Raw genomic sequence first — 24890 nt, 5'->3', positions numbered from 1 at the left:
GTTGTTTTGTAAGGTGGCGGATGACAGCTGTAAAAAAGCACGTGGCTTTATTAAAAAATTCAAATCTCGCGCCAAAATTCAAATTTCCCTCGGGAGGAGGAAGCTTCTGCGGAGGGCCTGAGGAGGAGGAGGCGCCCGCACCATTCACTTATACTACTTAAGGGGTAAGTAGGCAGTGGACACTGTCACATTCTGAAACATAAAACTTCCCTGTGGAATTTCCAGACAAACAAGACCTCTCGCTAATGAGATCCTAGAATGATTAATGACCACGGCGCAAGTTTTACGGATTTTAACACGGCGCACTATTACTCGGCGCAAGTTTTACGACACTCCTTAACCACTCAGCCACCGGGCCACAGTCGCTCGCTCGCTCGCTTGATGGTACCTGGCATGCTAAAGCTCTCTTACGGTTTTTCGACATTTTCAAAATAGCTTTTTTCCAAAATGTTTGAAAGTTGGGCGCTACTACTTTGCCGGTGTGTTTATGGTGGTGTAGTACTACCAACCTACACAGATTGAACAAAATCGGTGATGCGGCATCGTGACCTCCCCTTGTAAGCACTACCTAGCGGACATAGATCCATAGCTGATGTGCGTAGAGCTGATTTCTTATAACTGGAAAACTACTAGACATATTGTAATCAAACTTCATATTTAGAATCCATCCATCCATCCATCCGTCCGTCCGTCCGTCCGTCCATCCATCCATCCCCTTGTAGCTGTATTTTTTTAACAGACCCTACGAAAGAAGACGCGAGTTATTTTCTTGAAGTACATATTTATAAAATTCTTCAGACGACACATCTTTGAAATTGAACTTCACAAGTAACATTCCTTTCACTGATTCTACCAACAAACGGTTCCTTTCCTTTGTCCATTGAGCATTTATGAATAAAACACACACGTTCAGTGGAGGAATTGCTGCTTGGTATGGCAAAGAATAACTGGCAAATGTTCAAATGTTCAGAAAATATCTCAATGTTCTGGCACTTACTGAAAAAGCGGACCATTGTTGGTCTAGTGTTGTATCTTTATCCAAAGTTGAAGTTTTAGAATAAACCCTTACGTTGCAGAACTGGTCGAATAATTTTGAATCATCTATTTCTACACCTTTTGACTGTAAGTACTGAATACGTGGTACAATATCGTCAAAGCTGAGGTCTTTAATGTTTTGAAGCTTAAACCATTTGAAACACTTGAATTCCTCTATAGAATGCATCCATTTATCCAAGTACTCAGTGCAGGTTTCATAGAAACAAGATACATTCTCCATAAAAACTTGCATTCTTTATCCAAACCATCTTCTGATAATGTATTTAACATCTGTCTGACTTTATGGGGAAAGAATTGACCTTAAAGTCTACCTTTCAATGAAGATTGGACAGATTCTAATAGTTCAAACACTTCTACAACTGAATTATGTTCTTTCTCAAGTGACAAAACTTTATAGTGAAAAATGTGCATGGTTGAGGAAAGAAGCAAAAGATAGAGCTCTGAAAAGTCATTTTCAAGGAAGTTTCTAATTGATGAAGTCACTGACTTCCTACCCTGAGAAAGAAAGTAGGATTTCAGAGCTGGGAACAATTGCACGATTCCTTCAACTGCTGGATACAATGTTAACCACCTAGTCTTAGAATGATTTAAAAGCTGCAGATAATTTACATCAACAAATTCACAAAAGTCTTTCAGTTCCTGAGTGCGCACTGCATACATATGAAATAAGTTGAATATTTTCATCACCACAGACTCAATATCAACAGGAAGAGCATCAGCTCCATGTTGCAAACAGTTATGTAGAATGTGAGCAGGACATCCAACACCTACTATGTTTTCATTCAAGTCTTTTTTGAGAGCAGAGAGTACATTCTTCCCTTCCCTGCGTGCAAGGCCTCCAAAATTAACACTGGCATTGTCTCCAGAAAATGCAATGCATCTAGAAGTAATTTTATGTTTTTTGAGAGTATCTGAAACATAGGAGGAAATACACTCAGAACTTTCATTTGGACATGCTTGTAAATCAAGAACTTTTATCTGAATGCCATTGTTTTTGTAATCAAAGAATTGGATGACAATTGGAAACATCTTCAGTGCACCATGATTGCTTGCATCTGTTCCTAGGCCAAAAAATGGAACTTTATTGTTAAGAGTTTCCATTATAATATCTGTCGAGTTAGGAGCAATAACATTAATTATTGTGGCTTCTGTTTTAGTTCTTGCACAGGTCAGTTTCCGTGCTACTTCAGAACCTAAGAACATACTCTTATTCAATATACCTGTGCAGTCCATTGATTTGTACGACTGGTGATAGAAAACTGTATGAAATGACATTGTAGCTTTTGCGGCTTGAACTTTTTTATCATCTGGTGAATATCGGGGAGTGACAAATGATAACATTGAACATGATATTGACCTAGTTCTCACCGTCTTTTTGTGTTTTTCACTGTTAACGTGTTTTTCCAAGTCACCAACACCTTTGTATCCGACATTAACATAACTATCACAAACTGCACATTTCGCTTCACTTTCACTGCGTCCGTGAGTAAAGCAAGGATACTTATGTTTTAGTTTATCCGAAAATTTACACTGTCTTTTTTTAGATTCACTCCTTTCAGGTTGCAAAAATGACATACCGGTACGTAATAGGATGCAATGAGATTAATATTAATTAATTAATATTTTACTCCACTCGCTGCATACCCGCACTATAATTTACGGCGACAACCAGGTAACCAAACACGATAGCTGCAAATCATATGGCAAGCACATGTAAATTGTAGCTCTCGACACTTCCGGTTTCTCTCAACATAAAGTGGAAATGAAGCGCGTTGATTGGTTGATCGATGCCTGGACTTCGAGTTCAATATATCGAATAATAGTATTACTTATTTCAAGACCGACTCCAATCCTCAGACCTTAATGCTACTCTCGATCCTTCAAACATGGCGTATCGAGTAGCCGGAATTGTTGGAAATGTGGGTTTGTTTTGGTTTGTTGTTATTGTATGTAGTCGGTGTATGTTTATGAAAGTTGACGATAAATGCCGATAAATGAGTCAGTGGATACATAGGATCTGTAATTATACGCAGTAATGTGATAATATGCTTATTTTTACCCATTAAAAACGCGAGTGCACTACGTGGACCAGGTTTTAGTATAACTGTGGCAATGGCTCTCATTCAACTATTTTTAAGTTTCCAACGGAATAGAACATTAAGAGAGAAATGGATTTGGAATATACATCGTGATTATTTTGAAGTCCAAGACAAAACTGTAGCGTGCATATATCATTTTGAGGATAAATCTGAGGTTAGAGAAGCCATTTCTCTACTTCCATACTATTCGTGTTCCTCGAATTATATTAATGTAGATAGAATATAATTGATATTGCGATATCCGCGAGTGTCTATGTGCTTCAAAGTGTCGAGTGATTTAGATGGAAGTATATTTTACAATAACCTGTGCTTTGCCTGCGGAAATGTTTGGCTGGATCTTGGAGTATAATAAAACTTATAAGTGTGACAGATGGAGCAATCTGTATACTGTTACACAGAAGAAATAGTGACTTAGAGGGATTAGTTGGGTTTGTAATCTAGGGTTTTACACTACCAACACCTTCCGATTCATGCTGTGGTTATCTGTAGACTGCGCCGAACTGAAGCTCGTGCATGTGGTTAAATATCGATGTTTAGTCAATAGAGCTTTTGCACTCATGTTATTTAATGGGTAAAAACCTATTATATCTTTAGTGTCTGAACATTTAATTTCATTGTGTGAAGTGCTGTTATGCCATATGTCAACATTATGTTAACATTACCAGGGCCGTTCATTGGATTAACATAATCATTTCGGGGGTACTTGGGCTGAGTGACTCAGACGGTTAAGGCGCTGGCCTTCTGATCCCAAGTTGGCAGATTCGATCATGGCTCAGCCCGGTGGTATTTGAAGGTGCTCAAATACGTCAGCCTCGTGTCGGTAAATTTACTGGGGCGTGAAAGAACTACTGCAGGACTAAATTCCGGCACTTCGATGTCTCCGGAAACCGTAAACAATGTAGTTAGTGGGACGCAGAGCCAATAACATTACTTTTTCGGCTGTACTGCCCATTCATTGGGTGGTGAATTTAAGAAATTGTTCACCACTTCTAAACTAAGGCAACAAATTGTTTCATAGTTCTCATGAGAGGGAATAAATTGAGGAATTTAGCATCAAATTATCAAAAATTCAAAATTATCTTAGAAATATCATTGTAACAGTTTTATCATGTATTTTCATCTATCCATCGAAGTGAAATCTAAGACAAAACGTTATTTGACGAATTGAAATTTCTAAATAATTAGCTTGTTGGTCTCTTTTCTAGTACAATATATGTGATTCTAATTGATTATATGTGGTGCGTACTTGTTGGCGAAGCGTTTTCATAGTGTAAAAGTGATTTTCCCTATGATGTTACATTTATCATATTAAATTACCGCCGTTTATATAATATGTAGGTGATAATTTCGCGTTAGCCAATACCAGCGATCCGGCTACTTCGGCCGCCATGTTTCTTTTATATTACGATCTGAGGATTGGAGTAGGTCTTGCTTATTTCCACCCTCGAAAGTAGCGCCCTGAGCATATGGAGTTGATGTACGATACAATAGCATGCTGTTTTCAGCCTAAAACCTAAGTGAGCAATCTTGTAACGAAAAATGCCGGACAGTGTCGATAAATTAGAAATGCCGGCCGGACATAACCAAAGTGATTAAAAAGCAGGACATGTCCGGCAAAAGCCGGACGGTTGGTAACCCTACTCACACGTCGTTATGTCAATTAATTCTCTACACCTGAAATGTTGATCCGGTCTTGTTCGTGTGGTAATAAGACGGCGTGGTGGATCACACAGGCGTGATTAGTGCCTTGTGTCCCTATGTTTTTTTAAAATTTGTATTCAGAAGTTGTGGCAATTTTTTGTTCTGTATTACAGTTTTAGATGATACAGACTACAAAGTAAACTCCTCCCGAGTGTTCCACGTCAGCAATACTTACACTCTTACACTCTCTCCGTCCATCCTTAAGGCCGGTCTCCACTGATTAACATTTAGCAACAACATGTTAAATGTTAAAAGTGTTAAATGTTAACTGGTGACACCATCAGCATGTTAAATGTTAAATGTCAAATACTGTTTCATTTAACATTGTGTCCACACTCAATAAACATGTTAAACTTAACATCCTTTGTTTATATACAGGTAGTTCATCATATCAATTTATGGTAATACATTTAGATGGTGTCCAGTATTTTTAAATAAGGACAATGGACTCAGATGAAGAGGAATTGGCCTTTGTTATTGCCACTGTTGCAATTTAGAAAAGCAGTTTTATTAGGAACATTTCCTCCCCTCATTCTGCTCATTGCTTCAAAAGCAAACCACTTTGAAGTATAAATTTCGTCCGCTCCCGACTACCGAATTTTCTGAACTTTCTGCAATTCTCGACTGTACTGGGAGCGGAGGGACGCTAGTTTTTTTTTTTTTTTTCATTTACTCGCGGGAACAATTATAGGTATTTTCGAGTTCCTGAAAACTGTCTGCTTTCTTCGCTTTATATCTGTATTCCTCTGATGAGACATCCCACAAATAAGGCTTTTCTATTATATCATTAATTAAGTCCAGATTAATCTTCTTGCTCTACTCCATTCCTGACTATACATTTTATAGTGCAGAGAGAGCGACACACGTGCGTGTACTGTATTTGTAGCTTATAACAAAGAGAAGGAGTGTTGCGGAGTGTTGTAATTATAATCAAATACAGTAGAGACAATACACGACACTTACGGATTTCGCCTTGCTAAAATGGGAGACAATTCGACGGTGGCGCTCCTAGTGACTTGACCTGAACAAATCGCGCTAAATTCAAATATCAATGGAAATGTATATACGGAAATGGATAAATAAATTACGTCTAGAAAGAAAGTGGTATTGAGATATTAACTTCGAAGTTGCTAAAGCAATTCTGGATAAATGAATGAAGAATTATTTAAAAGGTTATTATTCAAAGACTGAAATTAGAAACATAAACAAGATATGAAATGGGCTGCTGTCAAATGGCTTGATCTTTCATTTATGCATTACTTTTTTAGCTTTAGCATTCCTGCCTGAACTTTTACGGTTGGATTTGTCTTTCTTCTCATTTAAAAAACATTTTATCATCACATTAAGACACTTGTCAATAAAAATATCAGCACATTCCTTACACACATGATGCAATGAGTTAACAATTAAAATCTGGACAATTTTCCTCTTAACATGAAGTCTACTAACAGAAAGAAAATCTATAAAATTAGCCTCAAAAACATTTGAAATTTCCCTATAAGCAATACTTGCTATTACATTAGGGTAAAGCAAATTTGCATCATCATATTGCTTCAACAAAATGTGTACATTTCTCAAGTCACCCATATTTTGTTCGGTACTTGACAACACATTACGACATTCCAAATGGGGTAACTTGGAACACACCCAGTCACACACATATGCATATGCATTATCATTAATTAAATCATTGGGAATGTCTTCACAGGTTTCTGAAAAGGCACAGTTTACAGTTAGTGAGGGTATATACAAGGGAGACTGTATATTTTCTAAATCTGATTTCAGTAGAAGCAATGTACTGGCATCAAATGAGCAATTACTGTCTTCTGAAGGGTGCAATAATTGGTTTGTCATTACTAACTTCAGAGCAGATCTAAATTTGCTTGAATCAGGGGTTACATTATTCCCACCTTTACCCCGAATCACAGAGAATACATTTTCTATGCAATCTTGACTAAGCCGTCTTGTCAGAAGATAGGAAAACTCATACTCATTCCTTAATTCTATCCACAACAATTTCAAAGCGGCTATATTTTCAACCCATCCCTTAATACAATGTGGATTATTTGACTGATTGTTAGCAACAGTAATTGTCTTTAAATACTCTGTCATTTCATTTAGATATGTTAGGTGCTTCTTCTCATCATTTAATGCACATCGGAATTCCTTTGCACTGTATTTCTGGGATGAGTTGAAAATATCAAATAGAATGTCCATTTTCTCAATAAAGTTGGCAGTAGGCAATGTATCCTCTGACATAGAATTAAAAGTGACATTGGTCATAATCCCACAACTGACAGAATGACTTAGTACATGGGCTGCAAGACACACTCTCATTGGACTAAATGGAGGTAGTTCAATACATTTCTTGTTTAGTTTAGGGGCTAATCGGGGTTTCATAGTTTTATCCTTATTATAAAACTCAACAATATGACTCCATGAACACCTACCATCAGCACACTGAAAGTCATACTTTTTTAAATTATTTCTTACAGATTTCAGCAAGTGTGGTGTATCGTGAAAGAAATAGACTTTATTACCAAGGTCCTCAATAAATGGCTTTTCTTCACTGAGGCCAAATAAGGATCTCATTTTAAGATTATTACTTCCCTGGTCACAAACAACCACCTTGGGTATAAATCCTGTTTCTCTCACTTTCCTTAAGACATCTAAAACTATGTCCTTTAAACAGTCTCCAGGTGTACTATCTTTACTTAGGAAATATCCTATAATTTGTTTAAAATTTAATTTTAATCCTCTTACTAGAACTACCATTGCCTGATTGGCATGTTCAAGACGATTGTTTCTATGACATGCATGCTCTCCCAAATTAACAAAACCATCAAATTCATCTGCCCTGGCATTATATGTGATATTGTCTTGAAGGGACATTTCATCAAACACCACAGAAACCACACGCTCTGAGACACTTAAATTCTCAGCTTTCAATTTCATCAACGATAATACATTCTTGTTGATGCCAGGGCACACACCCAAATTCTGCAGCCACCTCTGAATTGACCTAATTGTAGGAAGACAACATAACCTTCTCAGCATCTTATATGCACTTGCAGAACAATAATAAATTGCTAGAGCAACAGTTTTGTCATTTTCAGTATATCGTCTACCTTTCTTCTTACGACTAGTGTGTATTAGTTGGCTTTTAAAAAACATCTGTGATACTGAGCTGGAATTTCCTAAATACTCAACTAGATCAGTTTTTGATTTAACTTTACTATTCTGCAGATGAGTAATTTGAGCCTTTAATTTAGAAATCAAAGCATTTCTTTTAGAGTTAATTTTTTGAGCTTTACGCAATTTTTCTTTCATGAGTTTGATTTTTTGGACACTATTCTGTTTAGGGAGTCTTGCATCTGGCAGAATAGCTGGTGATCCTACACGAATATTTTCGTCTGGTTCTGATGTTTCATCGTCCTGTCTTCTTCTCTTGGAAGGACTACCTCTTTTGGAAGGGGCGGTGGCAATTGATGTTTTAACTTTTGGGAGATTCTGTGTTGGTACAGATCCCGGCTTTAATCTGAGAAGAGGGATAAAAGAAAGAAAAGTATGAAAATGTTGTTGATAGTGATGCTTTAAGAAATATTTACGTACAATTAAGCAAAAATGTAACATACCCTTGGCTGTATTGTCGAGGATTTCTAAAGTCACTGGCCTGGAAATGATCTGAACAGATCTTATAATTCTTATACAAGCGTAACGTCCCTTCTTTCTTGTACACTTTATCCAAATCGCTTCTATGACATTTCAAAACCCACAGATCACACCTACAACAACACATCGGTATTGGAGGTTAACTGCTGCACTATACAATAAAATATGCGTATTATATTTTAAGCCCGTTAAAACATGGGTCGAGCAGGTCAGAAGATTATGAAGTACTATAAAAATCTCTGTCACTGGAAGAATATATATGCAAACACAATATTACTTACATGTTCTTGTCACGAGGGAACCTGAAGAACGACCGCGCATTTTTCTCTACTTCGTAATTACTGCAGCCAAACACAGCACATACCTTTCCCCTCATGTTGAGAGGAGATATCAAGGAATAACACACGCTACTATTTAATTATGTCAACTCACTGAAAACGCACAAATAATACCAAAAACTTCACACAAAAATACACGTGCTCTTATGACAGAATCAGTACCGTTCAGGTCTATCCGCTAGAGTGAGCTCCAGTAGCTGTCCCTCGATATTTCGCTCAGTGTCGTGTATTGTCTCTACTGTATTTGTTATAATCCTACTTCATGAGGAGCACGTCGTTTGCGTCGTTTAGGTTATGTGTTGGCATGGAAACATCATGGAAGTTGCCGAAGCTGTGCCGACAACGCACGAACAACGAATTGACTTGACATGTTTTCCACTTGGAGCGGAAAACACACCAACATGTTAAAAGTGTTAACTCAACATTCTGAGTAAACATGCAAAGTCAATTGGAAGACACAATCACAATATACATGTCAACTGTAACATGTTAAATTCAACATGTTGGTGTTAAATGTTAAACAGTGGAGACCGGCCTTTAGACAATTATTGACATTAAGGAGATGTTAAACTACAATTCTCCTCACAGTTGTGTATTTTGATATATATGAGTGTTACAATGTGATTTATTACTAGTATTGGAACTGGGTGAAATAACAGGCACATTCACATTTCAACCAAAGAAAGAAAAATAAGACCTGTTCATGTTTCCATATGGCACATCTAACGTCGCCTTGCGCTGCCACAATTTTATACTTTACCTCATTAGCAAGCAAAACATGAAGAATGAGTAAAGAAAATGGTCACAGTCTTGGTGATCTAAAAAAGTTATCTCTTGTGCCCGATGATAATGTCGTCCTTGAACTCCAACTTTCCCGCCACTAATCCGGTGAACTTTGCCCGAAGAACCATGATACAGCAACATCTCGTTTGTTACAGTGATAGCCCAGCATAATTGGGTAATTAATTAATCATTTACTGAATGCAGGACCCTATATCATGTACGGTATGTAGGCTACGATCATTCTCTGAGATACTAGCATCCGATTTGGAAAGGAGTACTGTACCTAATGTTGGCTTTAATAGGTGTGGCTGTTCGTAAGTCCAGTGGCTCGAATCCTGACCGTAGGAATTAATACGAGTCATCCTCACGTGGATTTTTCTCTGGGTGGGTTCGTTCGGTCGCGCCATGTGAATACATGGTGAGTTCAGTAAGTTTATTCCAGTAGAGGTATGCCAAACTCACTAGGATTGTGCGTTGTCGTCAGTACTTCGGGCGGACTTCGAGGCCAGTAAACAAATAAAGAAGACGTGAGGACTTCTCACGGCTCATAGAAATTAAATGGCGTATGGCTTTTAGTGCCGGGAGTGTCCGAGAACATGTTCGGCTCGCCAGGTGCAGGTCTTGATTTGACTCCCGTAGGCGACGTGCGCATCATGATGAAGATGAAATGATGATGAAGACGACACATACGCCCAGCCCCGTGCCAGAGAAATTAACCAATGATGGTTAAAATACCCGACCCTGCCGGGAATCGAACCCGGGGCCCCTGTAACCAAAGGCCAGCACGCTAACCATTTAGCCATGGAGCCGGACGCGGCATATAGAATTGGACATTACTAAACATAGGGATGTTCCGTAATTGCTGAATTGTTGTCTCTTTTTGGTTCATACATATAGCTAAGAATTCATTAACGAATATTTTCACAGAGAATGTAGCCCACCTGATAAAATAAAACAATGTATCCAGTGGCGTTTACTGAGGGCTACCAAGGCTTATCACTGAAGCCTAAATCTCACTGAGAATTATGGTACCAGTAGTCTAAAGCCCATTATAATGTAAGCATATGAAACATTGTTCCGTTTACAAAACTTGAAAGCAGTGAGAGAAAACGTCGCACATATTTCTGAGAGCAAGGCATCGGTGACAGATATTGCAGCCCAGGCTCTTGCCCCTCTCCCCTCGACTCGCCACACGCGGCCTGCTGCTGTATATCAGATAAGAGTGGGGATCGGCGGAGGATAGATGTGCTAGGCTTTGGTCCGTCAGATCGCCACTGCTAACTATCAACCATGCGTTACTCATCGTATATACTTCCTCACTTCATACTTCTCACTTAATGATATAGATAACAAAGTGTGGGAATTCCTCACTCCCGTTTATTTCTACATCCTTGTAGGAAGACTGCAGGGCTGCTGTTAGAGTAGTAATATATGTAGTTTTATTTTTATTGGTAAATCTGCTAACATGAAATGCCATCTTTCAGGTTTAGTGTTTTCTTTTGTTGGTTAGAATCGAACCCGTAATCATGGGTCAGACACCACCACTGATCTCCCGAGGAAGCTAATTAACCAGTGAACGATGGGTATGACCATTGTAAAATAATAATAATAATAATAATAATAATAATAATAATAATAATAATAATAATAATAATAATAATCATGGAGCATGGCATCTATATAGGCTTGGTGTTGACCTAATGGAGATAAAATTAATGGTGAAGATGTCATAAACACCCAGTCCCCAAGCCAGGGGAATTAACAGTATGAGGGGGTTGATTCTGGAAACTGAACCGGGGCCACCAGACCAAAGGCAAATGTTCTATCCATTTAGCCACAAAGCTGGACTTTCATTTGCGCTAAATCTTAGGCTACCATCTCCACTGATCAGGAGAGCATTGACAGTAGCAGAGGCCGGGGCAGTAGCCTGTAAAGCAGCCTTGACAATACAGCAGGCTTCTACGTTGGCTACTGGTTGCAGCTCAAAACGCTGAAGGCTTGACGTTCACTAAACCAACAATCGAAAAGAGGTAGGCCCTAACCTAAGTGTAGTGGTAGCCCATGTCTTAATCCCGGCATATGCCACTGAATCAATCAATCAATCAATCAATACTCATCTGCATTTAGGACAATCGTCCAGGTGGCAGATTCCTCATCTGTGGTTTACCTAGCCTTTTCTTACATAATTTCACAGAAATTGGATATTTATTGTACATCTCCCTTGGTAAGTTATTCCAGTTCCTAACTCCCCTTCCTATAAACGAATATTTGCCCCTATTTGTCCTCTTGAATTCCAATCTTCATATTGTGATCTTTCCTACTTTTAAAGACACCACCACCGAGCTCGATAGCTCCAGTCGCTTAAGTGCGGCCAGTATCCAGTATTCGGGAGATAGTGGGTTCGAACCCCACTGTCGGCAGCCCTGAAAATGGTTTTCCGTGGTTTCCCATTTTCACACGAAGCAATTAATTAAGGCCATGGCTGCTTCCTTCCCCATCCTTGTCCCATCATTGCCATAAGACCTGTCTGTGTCGGCGCGACGTAAAGCCACTTGCAAAAAAAAAAAAAAAAGAAGACACCACCCAAATTTATTCGTCTACTAATGTCTTTTTACGCTATCTCTCCGTTGACAGCTCAGAACATACCACTTATGGTAAAGATGTTGATTCTCATAGGGAACCTGAAATATTTGTTCCGAATGAGTAAATTTATAATACCAGTATAGTTGGTCCTCTATTGGACTTTATACACTTTCCAGCTGACGGGCTCATCAGTTGGTAAATAGCACACCTACCAAAACGCATGGCTAGTGCATACCGTAGAAGCCTCCGCATAGGATACTTGGAGCCACCCGCAGTGCCAACGTACTATGAGAGACTTTGTCTCATTTTCAAAAATTGATGCCTGCCTGGCCATCAGATGATAAAGATGTTGATTCCCATAGAGAACCTGAAATATTTCTTCTGAATGAGTACTTTTATAATACCAATATAGTTGGTCCGTTTTTGGACATTATAAACTTTCCAGCTGACTCATTCCTGGTTGCCAGCAATTCGTCCCAGTGTGCTAAGTTGGGCTCATCAGTTGGTAAATAGAAAACCTACCAAGACGCCACCGGCTCTACAGTATGCACTAGCCATGCGTGCTAATAACATCATCTACAAAAAGGAGTATCTCTGATTCCACTTCTTTACTTATATCATTTATATATAAAAGAAAACATAAAGGTCCAATAACACTGCATTGAGGAATTCCCCTCTTAATTATTACAGGGTCAGATAAAGCTTTGCTTAGTCTAATTTTCTGAGATCAGTTTTCTAGAAATAAGTTATACCAGCCCATTCAGTTACTATTTTGTCTAGTCCAACTGCACTCATTTTTGCCAGTAGTCTTCCATGATCCACCCTATCAAATGCTTTAGACAGGTCGATCGCGATACAGTCAATGTGACCGCCAGAATCCAAGATATCTGCTATATCTTGCTGGAGTCCTACAAGTTGAGCTTCAGTGGAATAACCTTTCCTAAAACTGAACAGCCTTTTACCGAACCAGTTATTAATTTCGCAAACATATCTAATATAATCTGAAAGAATGCCTTCCCAAAGCTTACACGCAACACTTGTCAAACATACTGGCCTGTAATTTTCAGCTTTATGTCCAGGGACTGCTATAGCAATTCGCCATTCATTTGGTATAGCTCCTTCAAGCAAACAATAATCAAATAAGTACTTCAGATATGGTACTATATCCCAACCCATTGTATTTAGTATATCCCTAGAAATCTTATCAATTCCAGCCGCTTTTCTAGTTTTCAACTTTTGTATCTCATTATAAATGTCATTTTTATAATATGTAAATTTTTAATCTTTAGCATTAGTCTCCTCCTCTGTCTGGACATTATCCTTGTAACCAACAATACATACTGCTGACTGAATACTACTGCCTTTTGAAGATCCTCACACACTCCCCTTGTTCATTAATTATTCCTGGATGTCCTTCTTGGAACCTGTTTCTACCTTAAAGTACCTATACACAACCTTCCATTTTTCACTAAAATTTGTATGACTGCCAATTATGCTTGCCATCATGGTATCCTTAGCTGCCTTCTTTGCTAGATTCAATTTCATAGTAAGATCCTTCAATTCCACCTTACTTCCACAGCTGTCCGCACCTCCGTCTTAGTCTCTCTATTTCTCTATTATAATAAGGTGGGTCTTTACCATTCCTTACCACCTTTAAACGTACAAAGCTGTTTTCACATTCCTCAACAAAATTGCTTTAAACCCATCCCAGAGTCTGTTTACATTTTTATTTACCGTTTTCCACCGATCATAGTTATTTTTTAAATACTGCCTCAAGCCTGCTTTATCAGCCCATTTTAAGGTATCGCGTCATTTATTTAATCTTATTAATGCCTCTGATATGTTTGATGTCAGGAAGGGCATCCGTTTGTAAATATTCGCTACAAAGGTTCATTGCACTTTACACCCGACCCCGTAGAGAAACGGGACAAGAGTCGTACAAACATTTATAGAGAAACATTTAAAGATGCTGAGCGAGTCAGTCGCCTAGTTGTGAGCATGCATTCGGGAGATGGTGTGCTCGAATCCCAGGTCAGTAACCCTGAAGATCGTTTTCGGTGGTTTCCGATTTTCACACTAGGCACATTCTGGGGCTGTACCGGTACTTTAAGTAAGGCCACGGCCGCTATCATCCTAATCCTATCCCTTTCCCATCCTTGCGTCGCCGAAAACCTTTGTATCAGTGCGCTATTAAAGCATTAGCAAAAGAAAAAACAAAACATCTCAAGATCACACATTTTTCTGTAGGTTAAATAGAATTGCTTTCTTTTGCAAAATTTGATTTCCTAATATTTTTCATTTATGGTTGCGTTTTCGAAAACTCATATGTGCTGTTTAAATTAGTCGCCTTCCTTTTCATTTCGGGGCGTAGGGTACGGGGTTCAATCCACGTCCCTAAATGCAGATTACAGGTGTTTGATGATCCCCGCCCACTGGTAGGCCTATGGCCTTGCGTGATGTCATTTTCTTCGAGTTGTCCCGCAGAAAACATTACTATTCGGCTCATCAAAATTGAATATCAGGGGCAATATTAATAAGGGAAACTTCCTCGAAAGATCCTCTAAGCATCAACAAAAACCGCATAAAAATCTGTCCAGAGGTTCTCGAGTTACAACCGAATAGTTACGTACATATATACGCCTACATACAAACAATGAGTTTTGTCGGCAGAGGTGTATGTAGAGATGCGTGCACTCACGGTATACATATTTTTGAAACGTATCTGCCTTCTGACCCGAAGGCTTGATTATCATCATCTAGCGTCTCACTGTTTGATTGCCTGGGCTCCATAATATGTAGGACAGATCCTACCATAGTGGTTTCTACAAAGAAACCAAAACTATATATACCAGAAATTAAAAAATGAATCCCGATAAGTGTCAATGTATCAGATAGCACTTGCTGCGTCCTGTGGTCAGGTCTCATTCTCCAGTCTGCTGCTTAGAAGTGAGCTGAACGGACTGACAACATGGACCCTGTAAGTATCATATCGTGGGCGACACTTTCAGATAACATGCAAATTCTGGAAGGGCTGATAAATAACGGAGAGTGAAGGTATTGTTAGTTTATTTACTTAACATATATATTCTCGTTGACTATATGAATGAAATCGTAGTTACCATGTGTCTGTACGGTATGTTGATTACTTTCGCAAATATTTTTATCAGAAGTTGCTGAATGGTATTGATGAAGTCTTGGGTAAGGAGTACAAGATGAAAATAAATAAGTCCAAAACAAAAATAATGGAGTGCAGTCAAATGAAGGCAGGTGATGTAGGAAATATTAGATTAGGAAATGAAGTCTTAAAGGAAGTAGATGAATATTGTTACTTGGGTAGTAAAAAAAACTAACGATAGAAGAAGTAAGGAGGACATAAAATGCAGACTAGCACAAGCAAGGAAGAGCTTTCTTAAGAAAAGAAATTTGATATAGGAATTAGAAAGATGTTTTTGAAGACTTTTTTCTTTTTTGCTAGTTGCTTTACGTCGCACCGACACAGATAGGTCTTATAGCGACGATAGGACAGGAAAGGGCTAGGAGTGGGAAGGAAGCGGCCGTGGCCTTAATTAAGGTACAGCCGCAGCATTTGCCTGGTGTGAAAATGGGAAACCACGGAAAACCATTTTCAGGGCTGCCGACAGTGGGGTTCGAACCTACTATCTCCCGAATACTGGATACTGGCCGCAGTTAAGCGACTGCAGCTATCGAGCTCGGTTTGAAGGCTTTCGTGTGGAGCGTGGCATTGTATGGAAGTGAAACATGGATGATAACTAGCTCAGAAAGAAAGAGAATAGAAGCTTTTGAAATGTGGTGTTACAGAAGAATGCTGAAGGTGAGATGAATAGATCGAATCACGAATGAAGAGATACTGAATCGAATTGATGAGAGGAGATCGATTTGGCTAAATTTGACGAGAAGAAGTGATAGAATCATAGGACACATCTTAAGTCACCCAGGACTTGTTCAGTTGGTTTTTTGAAAGAAGTGTAAGTGGTAAGAAGGTAGGGGTAGACCAAGGTATGAATATGACAAGCAGATTAGAGCAGATGTAGGATGCAATAGTTACGTAGAAATGAAAAGGTTAGCACAGGATAGGGTGGTATGGAGGGCTGCATCAAACAAGTCTATGGACTGATGACTCAAACAACAGTTTCAGGTGTAATAAAATTACCATCTGCATACTATTTTTTAAAAGCTTTGGTCTCTGTTTATCTGACTGAAGGACTGCTGGATATATTTCAACCGATCTTCATATTTAGCATCCATCTATGGTATCAGATGCTGGGTTTATGGTCAATACCGTATCATTAAAAATCCCTGAATGGACTGGGGTTTTATAGGAAGACAGAAACAGTGATTTTACTCTCGCACGAAATATCTATCACCAAACAATGGAAATTTTCCACCCATAATGAAAATCTAGTTCTTACACTTGTATCTCGTGTACATTTTTTCGATACGAGCAGCGATGTAGCCTCAACATTCTCACAGGGTATAGTCTAAGTCAGGGCACGACAAATCCCGGATGTCAGACCACCAGCCAATTAGAACAAACTTTCCATTATTTGGCATAAATCAGACATATAGACAATAATGATATTGACTTTTACGTTCCACTAACTACTCTGACTGTTTTCGGAGATGCCGTAATTTTGACCCGCAGGTGTTCTTTTACGTGCTAATAAACCTACTGACACGAGGCTGACGTATTCGAGTACCTTCAAATACCACCGGACTGAGCCAGGATCGAACCTGCCATGTTGGGATCAGAAGGTCAGCGCTTCAGCCCGGCATATAGAAGACATTGTATGATGAACTAATAAGAAATCCGTATTTTAATGCACTAGTTTGAAAATCTTAATTTGCTAATTTTTCTACTGGACCTACTTCTAGCTATCTATTAAAAAGCAATCCAAGGTGCCTCTTTAAATTTGCGATCTCACTTCTCACTGGAACAAACTCGAATTGGAGTATGTTGCTGTATGGTGGTAATAATAATGTTATTGGCTTTACGTTCTACTAACTGCTTTTATCGTTTTCCGGGACGCCAAAATGCTGAAATTTAGTTCCATAGGAGTTCTTTTGGGTGCCAGTAAATCTACCGACACGAGGCTAACGTATTCGAGCACCTTCAAATACCACCGGACTGAGCCAGGATCGAACCTGCCAAGTTGGGGTCAGAAGGCCTCAACTGTCTGAGCCCCTCAGGCCGGTAACACCCACGGTATCTCCTGCCTGTCGTAAGAAACGACTAAAAGGGGCCCAGGGGTTCTGAACTTTGGAGCGTGGGTTGGCGACCACGTGTCCCTTAGCTGAGTCCTGGCATTGCCTCCACTTACTTGTGCCAGGCTCCTCACTTTCATCTATCCTATCCGATCTCCCTTGGTCAATTCTTGTTCTTTTCCGACCCCGACGCTATTAGGTTTCCGAGGGCTAGGGAGTCTTTAATTGTCACGCCGTTCGTGCCCCTTGTCTTTCTTTGGCCGATACCTTCATTTCTCGAAGTGTTGGACCCTTTCCATTTTTCTCTCTGATTAGTGTTATTTAGAGGATGGTTGCCTAGTTGTACTTCCTCTTAAAACAATAATCACCACCACCACCCCTCAGGCCGACACTGTAAAGAGGTTTTGCAGTCACGTCTTAAGTATATTGGTCAGCGGTTGAGGCATTTGAATGTATGAACTTAACTCCGGAGACGTAAGCAACGAACAGTGATGACCTTACGTAAGTGACGGCTGATAATGTTGTTCATCAAGCTGAACATTGTATGTTCACATTATGAGCGTAGCTGGAGAGTTAAAACACACCGACAGAATGTCAAAATTAAAAATGAAAGAAACCAAACTAGAAGGTACCGTATATGCAATAAAACAGAAGACATCCTCTGGTGGTGGTGATTATTGTTTTAAGAGGAAGTACAACTCTAATGAGTTGAGTTAAGCAGAGGACATACAGCGTATAGGCTACCCTCGACTACAGCCCTGTATAGGAGGATTACTAAAGATATTATAACGAAATGTTTTACAGTCCAAGTTCAAGTGGAGATAGCCAAAAAGTGGGTGTGCGTGAAGGTGATTTCTTAATTTATATAAATAAAATAGTAACGACTGTGGGTCTGTACATGGATTATTTAGGCGAAATTTTTAAGTTATCTGGTTCAGGTGTAATAATTACTATCTGCATATAACTTTCTTTTTGCTTTGGTGTCTGAGTTCAATAACTGAAAAACTACTGGATATATTTCAACCAAACTTCATATTTAGAATCCACCTATCCATCGGTAGCTTTTGGGATCAATATAATTTCAAAATCCCAATGCGGTCTGAGAGTTTATAGAAAGACCGAAACAGTGATTTTCTTTCTTTGTTAATCTGCTTACCCTCCAGGGTTAGTTTTTCCCTCGGACTCAGCGAGGCATCCCACCTCTACCGCCTCAAGGGCAGTGTCCTGGAGTGTGAGAGATTGGGTCGGGGATACAACTGGGGAGGATGACCAGTACCTCTTGCTATGCTGAACAGGGGCCTTGGTGGGGGATGGGAAGAGTGGAAGGGATAGACAAGGAAGAGGGAATGAAGCGGCCATGGCCTTAAGTTAGGTACCATCCCGGCATTTGCCTGGAGGAGAAGTGGGAAACCACGCAAAACCCATTCCAGGATGGCTGAGGTGGGAATCGAACCGACCTCTACTCAGTTGACCTCCCGAGGCTGAGTGGACACCGTTCCAGCCATCGTACCACTTTTTAAATTTCGTGGCAGAGCCGGGAATCGAACCCGTGCCTCCGGGGGGTGGCAGCTAATCACACTAACCTCTACACCACAGAGGCGGACTACAACAGTGATTTTACTCTCCCAAAAGTATCCATGACCACACTTAATGGAAATCTATTTCTAAAATGTTTCTCTCGTGTGCGCTTTCCGATAGTAGGATTTATAAGGGAGATATTATTAACGGAATGTTTTACCGTCGAAGAAAGGGAGGTCACGATGTCCGTATCACCGATTTTGTTCAAACTTTGTAGATTGGCAGTACTACATCACAAAAACACACAGGGTCAGATAAAGCTTCGCTTAGTCTAATTTTCTGAGATCTGTTTTCTAGAAATATACCAGCCCATTCAGTTACTCTTTTGTCTAATCCAACTCCACTCATTTTTGCCAGTAGTCTTCCATGATCCATCCTATCAAATGCTTTAGACAGGTCAATCGCGATACAGTCCATTTAACCTCCTGAATCCAAGATATCTTGCTGGAATCCCACAAGTTGAGCTTCAGTGGAATAACATTTCCTAAACCTGAACTGCCTTCTATTAAACCAGTTATCAAATTCAAAAATATGTCTAATGTTATCAGAAAGGATGTTTTCCCAAAGCTTACATGTAATGCATGTCAAACTGACTGGCCTGTAATTTTCAGCTTTATGTCTATCACCCTTTCCTTTATACACAGGGGCTACTATAGCAACTATCCATTCATTTGAGCTCCTTCATGAAAACAAGAATGAAATAAGTATTTCAGATATGGTACTACTTCCCAACCTATTATGTTTAGTATATCCCCAGAAATCTTATCAATTTCAGGCACTTTTTTTAGTTATCAACTTTTGTATCTTATTGTAAATGTCGATTTCATCATAGGTACATTTTAATACTTCTTTAGCATTATTCACCTTCTCTATCTGGACATTATCCTTGTAATCAACAATCTTTACATACTGCTGACTGAATACTTCTGCCTTTTGAAGATCCTCACATATACACTCCCCTTGTTCTGGAACCTGTTTCTGCCTTAAAGAACCTATACATACCCTTCCATTCTTTACTAAAATTTGTATGACTGCCAGTTATGCTTGTCATCATTTTATGCTTAGTTGACATCTTTGCTAGATTCACTTTCCTAGTAAGTTCCTTCAGTTTCTCCTTACTTCCGCAGCCATTTCTAACTCTATTTCTTTCCAACCTGCACCTCCTTCTTAGTCTCTTTATTTCTCTATTATAATAAGGTGGGTCTTTACCATTCCTTACCACCTTTAATGGTACAAACCTGTTTTCACATTCCTCAACAATTGCTTTAAACCCATCCCAGAGTCTGTTTACATTTTTATTTATTTCCACCGATCATAGTTACTTTTTAATAACTCCCTCATGCCTGCTTTATCAGCCATATGGTACTGCCTAATAGTCCTACTTTTAAGACCTTCCTTTCTATCTCATTTACTTTTAGCTATGACGAAACGTTTACGAAAGATGAAAGACAAGTTTATTCCATAAAAAATTTTTAATCTACAACAGAATAAAATATTAAAGTTACAGAACATTTTGGTAATATTTCATGAATTTTGGCAGGCACATGACCAGGGCTGTAGTCCCAAAGTTAGGCCATTATTAATCCCGATTTTCAGATCGCCACTGTCCCAGAAATTAGTGGTTGGCGCTTCATATGCAACTGATTTCCCGTAATACGAAATAAATGTGGTGTACGTATACCGGAATTATCTCGTAATGTCTTTAGAAGATTCTCTTGGCTTTGCACCTTGTGAGATTTACTGTTTTGTAGTAATATGTTTATATTGTTTTCTGTTGTGGTTGTATTACAATAATGGTAAGGGGTTAATCCCTGTTAAAAAGGACACTTAAAAATGGATACAAAAAGAAAGGTATCTACACGTAGTCAGTATTGTCTCATAACTTATGTATAGGCCTACTGTAGATTTTACATTTCATTACTCATTAAAAAAGGAAATATCAAATGATAAAATCAGAATACAAACAATTATAAATATGATTTTAAAAATACATAAAAAGTGAATATATTAATGCAGTTTCAAGGTATCCATTACAAATTGTATTTATATTATATAATCTTACCTGATATATTGTTTTCATTACTGGCAGCAGGTTTTGTGAAAAATGAATCCAATTTTCATATTCGGACAACACCCCACTTAGTGTCTTCTGCTATTTTTCTATATATTGCTCCACTACTTCATTTAAAATGGAGCAGAAACAAATATTTGATACTTAACTTACAAATAAAATTTCACCTAACATTTGCTGCCACCTGGGGCAAGTATGCGCTCTGCGCCCTCCCCACTACTACTAGATCTGTCCCTGACTATAGCAGAATTCAGGGAATAGAAATCTGATTCGTTAGACCTATAAATCAAGCTACTTGAAAGGTCAAAATCAGGAATGAAGTAATGAGGTGCCTATTACCAGTCTAATGAAGAAGCAAAAATTTCAATGTTAATGGCACATTATGCGATTGAGCAGTTAAAGACCTGCCAGAAAATACTTTGACCTTACTGTCCAATGAAAAAGACCATGAGGAAGGCCAAGGAAATGCTGGATAGAGACAGTAAAATCAGATGTGGTGGAGAGAGGTCTCAGATGAGAAGATGTCGTGGAAAAGAAGAGGAGTTGCTGAGCACTGTAAACCAAACCTGGGAAACTGCAGTTGGAAAAAGTGATCATGATGCATAATGATGTAAAGAAGAAGAAATGGAAGTCCAAGTATCTGGTAACACCCCAATTAGAGTATGATTCCAGTGTATGGGACCCACACCAGGGTTACTTGATACAAGAAATGGAAGAGATCCAAAGGAAAGTAGCACAATTCTTTCTGGGTGATTTCCGAAAAAACATTAGTGTTACAAAAATGTTGCAAACTGTGGGCTGGAAAGCTATATGACCGAGTGGAATGTTCAGAATTGTCAGCAGTTAGATGGCATGGAATGACATTAGTAGTCAAATTACCTTGAGGGGAGCTTTTAAAGGTAGGAAAGATCACAATATAAAGATAAAGTTTGAATTCCAGAAGGCAAACTGGGTTAAATATTCATTTAGAGTTTAGAGGAAGAGGAATTAGGGACTGGAAAGGGAAATTTTGATAAGTTTCCAAATTCTTCAAAATAATTTAAAGAAAGAATGGGTAAACAATTGATAGCGAATATGCCACCTGGAATACAGCCCTAAATGCAGACCAATGTTGATTGATTGATTGATTGATTGATTGATTGATTGATAATATTTTTCCACACTCCAGGAAGGCAATTCTTGTTCTACAGGAAACTTGCTTTAACTCTTTGGTAATGACAAGATTATCACCTATTTCATTTGCAGTGATCTCTACAGAGATAAGCCCACTTTTTCTGTATGGTACCGTAGTCTGATACCCAAGAGAGAAACTACTTGAAGTGACAGATAGCCGAGTCTAACTCCATGTCCTCCATGTGCCATAGTTTACTTATGAAACTGATCTTTACTAACAAATCATATGATAATAAAAACAACAAATTCATATGACAATGTTTCACTCATCTACGAAGTAAACTGACTTACAATTTTGAGATCTTTGCTTGTGTCCAACAGTTCTTCACAGCACTCTGCAATTTCTATCAGCTGATACTGTACAGCCTTAGCACTCTCCATACTGTATTACAATCTTATTTCTGATAAAGACTTCAGAATGACATTAAATTTCTTTTTTACACACTCCATCTCTGCAAAGATGCTGATAATATGGTATACAGGGTTTGCATAGTTCTGAAAATCAAGGTTGCCTTTGGGCATGGTGAAGCTGTATCACAAATCAGGAGACTGGGTAAGCACCAATATTTTTCCAGTCACTTACACCAAAGTCTAGAAATAACGAGGTTTTTAAATATATTTAGCATTTCGCTTTTAGAGTTGAGATTGTCTGAGGACATGTTCGGCTCAACTTTCCATCTGACACGCATGGACAACTTGCACATCTGGGTGTGAGAAGATGATGATGATGATGATGATAATAATAATAATAATAATTTTTTTTTTACGAGGGATTGTGGAAAATCTTCAAAAGACACTTGTGAAGGGTCCGCACTCCACAAGTGTGTGGGATTCTTACCCACTAAAAACCACACACCCTTTTCCCACGATGTGTATCATCACCCCGGAACCGCTCTCGCATTACTTCAGGGTGATATCGTGCTTTGTCTTTCAGACGTCTTCTTTCTTCATTTCTCCTTTACGAACGTTCGTATGCTTCCAAATCCTTCTTCTTCTGATGAAGGACGTTCTCCACGTACACTGCCACGCGATCCCAGGATTCCTGGTTTCGCAGCATCACCGAAATAATATTATCTGCTGTCAATTCTCCTAGTTCAGTTTCCACACATCTTCTCTGAATCGTCCAATGGCCGCATACAAAAAAGGTGTGAAATACGTCGTCAATGTCATCACAGTATATGCATGCTGCGTCATTCGCTCTGCCCACTTTATGCAGGAATTTCCGGAAATATCCATGCCCTGTTAGAAGCTGCGTGAGGTAGTAATTTACTTCACCATGGGCCCTTTCAACCCAGATATCCAAGCGTGGTATCAGTCGCTTGGTCCCTTTGCCTCGAGGGTCACTTTCCCATCTGAGTTGCCATCGCCTCATCCGTTGACTAAAGGCATGCTTCTTTGCACATTTCTTTCCCAGCTCTCCTTGGGTACGCCAGATTTCATGTCGCTCCAATGCAAGTAGGTCTATTGGGGCTATTGCTGCCACTGTGAGGATTGCAGGTTCGGAAACCATGCGGTATGCGCATGCAATACGTAAAGCCGCTCTCCGTTGTACGGCAGCTATCCTTCTCCGATACCAAGCGAATCTCAAGGATTCAGCCCAGATTTCAGAGCCATATAGGAGCACTGACTGAACCGTCGACATGAGAAGACGTCGTTTGCTGGGTTTTGGACCTTTAATATTTCCCATTAGTCTGCTAAGTGCAGTCATGTATTTTACTGCCTTGTCTGTCGCTCTCTGAATATGATTCCAGAATGTGAGCTTGGAGTCAAGTGTCACTCCTAGATATTTTGTGCTCACAGATGTTTCAATCACTAACTCTCCAACAGTCATTGGTACAAGAGTTTCGATCCTTTTCCTCGTCAGAAGAACTATCTCCATTTTGTGTTTGGCTAATGTTAGACTGTGGTTCATCATCCATTCTTTTATGCACCGCATCACCTGGTTCAGTTTAATTTGAGCCATTTCAACATTACGAGCTACTATCAAGGCGGCCACATCATCAGCGTAGCCCACAAGCTTCGTGTCCTCTGGCATCTCCAAACGTAACAAGCCATCATACATTATGTTCCAAAGATCTGGACCAAGGATCGATCCCTGCGCTGCACCAGCCGTCAGACGCTTTGTCTTTTCTCCATCTTCCGTATCATACAACAGAGTGTGATCTTTGAAGTAATCTCTCATTATGCGCATAAGATATTGTGGTAGCTTGAAAGTTTCTTCAAGAGCTATCAACATGTCGCTCCATCTTGCCAAATTGAAGGCATTCTTCACATCCAGGGTCACAAGAAGTGTCAATTTACGGGAATGATGGTTGCCCATTTGTGCCCTTTCTGCTGTATTCACCACCTCCCACACTGCATCTAGCGTCGAGTGTCCTCTCCGAAATCCATGTTGGCGAACAGATAGATCCCCTGCTAGTTGAACTGCTGAGAGGATTCTGGGCTGCAGAAGTCACCAGGCTTAATAATAATAATAATAATAATAATAATAATAATAATAATAATAATAATAATAATAATATTTTTTTTTTTTTTTTTTTTTTTTGCGAGGGAGTGTGGAAAATCTTTATCTTTCATAAGACGCTTGTGAGGGTCCGCACTCAACAAGTGTGT

At 39.2% G+C, this 24890-nt stretch overlaps 1 protein-coding gene across 3 annotated transcripts in view; it reads left to right on the top strand.

The window, feature by feature from the left end:
- Positions 1-24890, top strand: part of KFase (kynurenine formamidase) — a 238476-nt gene that overhangs the window by 38228 nt on the left and 175358 nt on the right. The window contains exon 1 of one of the 3 annotated variants that reach the window (XM_067143075.2): positions 15143-15209. The exons of the other annotated variants lie outside the window; for them this stretch is intronic. Coding sequence (XP_066999176.1) covers positions 15201-15209 — 9 coding nt within the window. The 5' untranslated portion in view covers positions 15143-15200. Of the gene's footprint in view, positions 1-15142; positions 15210-24890 lie in introns of those variants that run through there. 3 annotated transcript variants of the gene reach the window in all.

The sequence above is a fragment of the Anabrus simplex genome, chromosome 3, assembly GCF_040414725.1.
Source record: "Anabrus simplex isolate iqAnaSimp1 chromosome 3, ASM4041472v1, whole genome shotgun sequence".
Classification (NCBI taxonomy): Eukaryota; Metazoa; Arthropoda; class Insecta; order Orthoptera; family Tettigoniidae; genus Anabrus; species Anabrus simplex.
The sequence above is the reverse complement of the archived record's forward strand: the minus strand, read 5'-3'. Positions and strand labels throughout refer to the sequence as shown.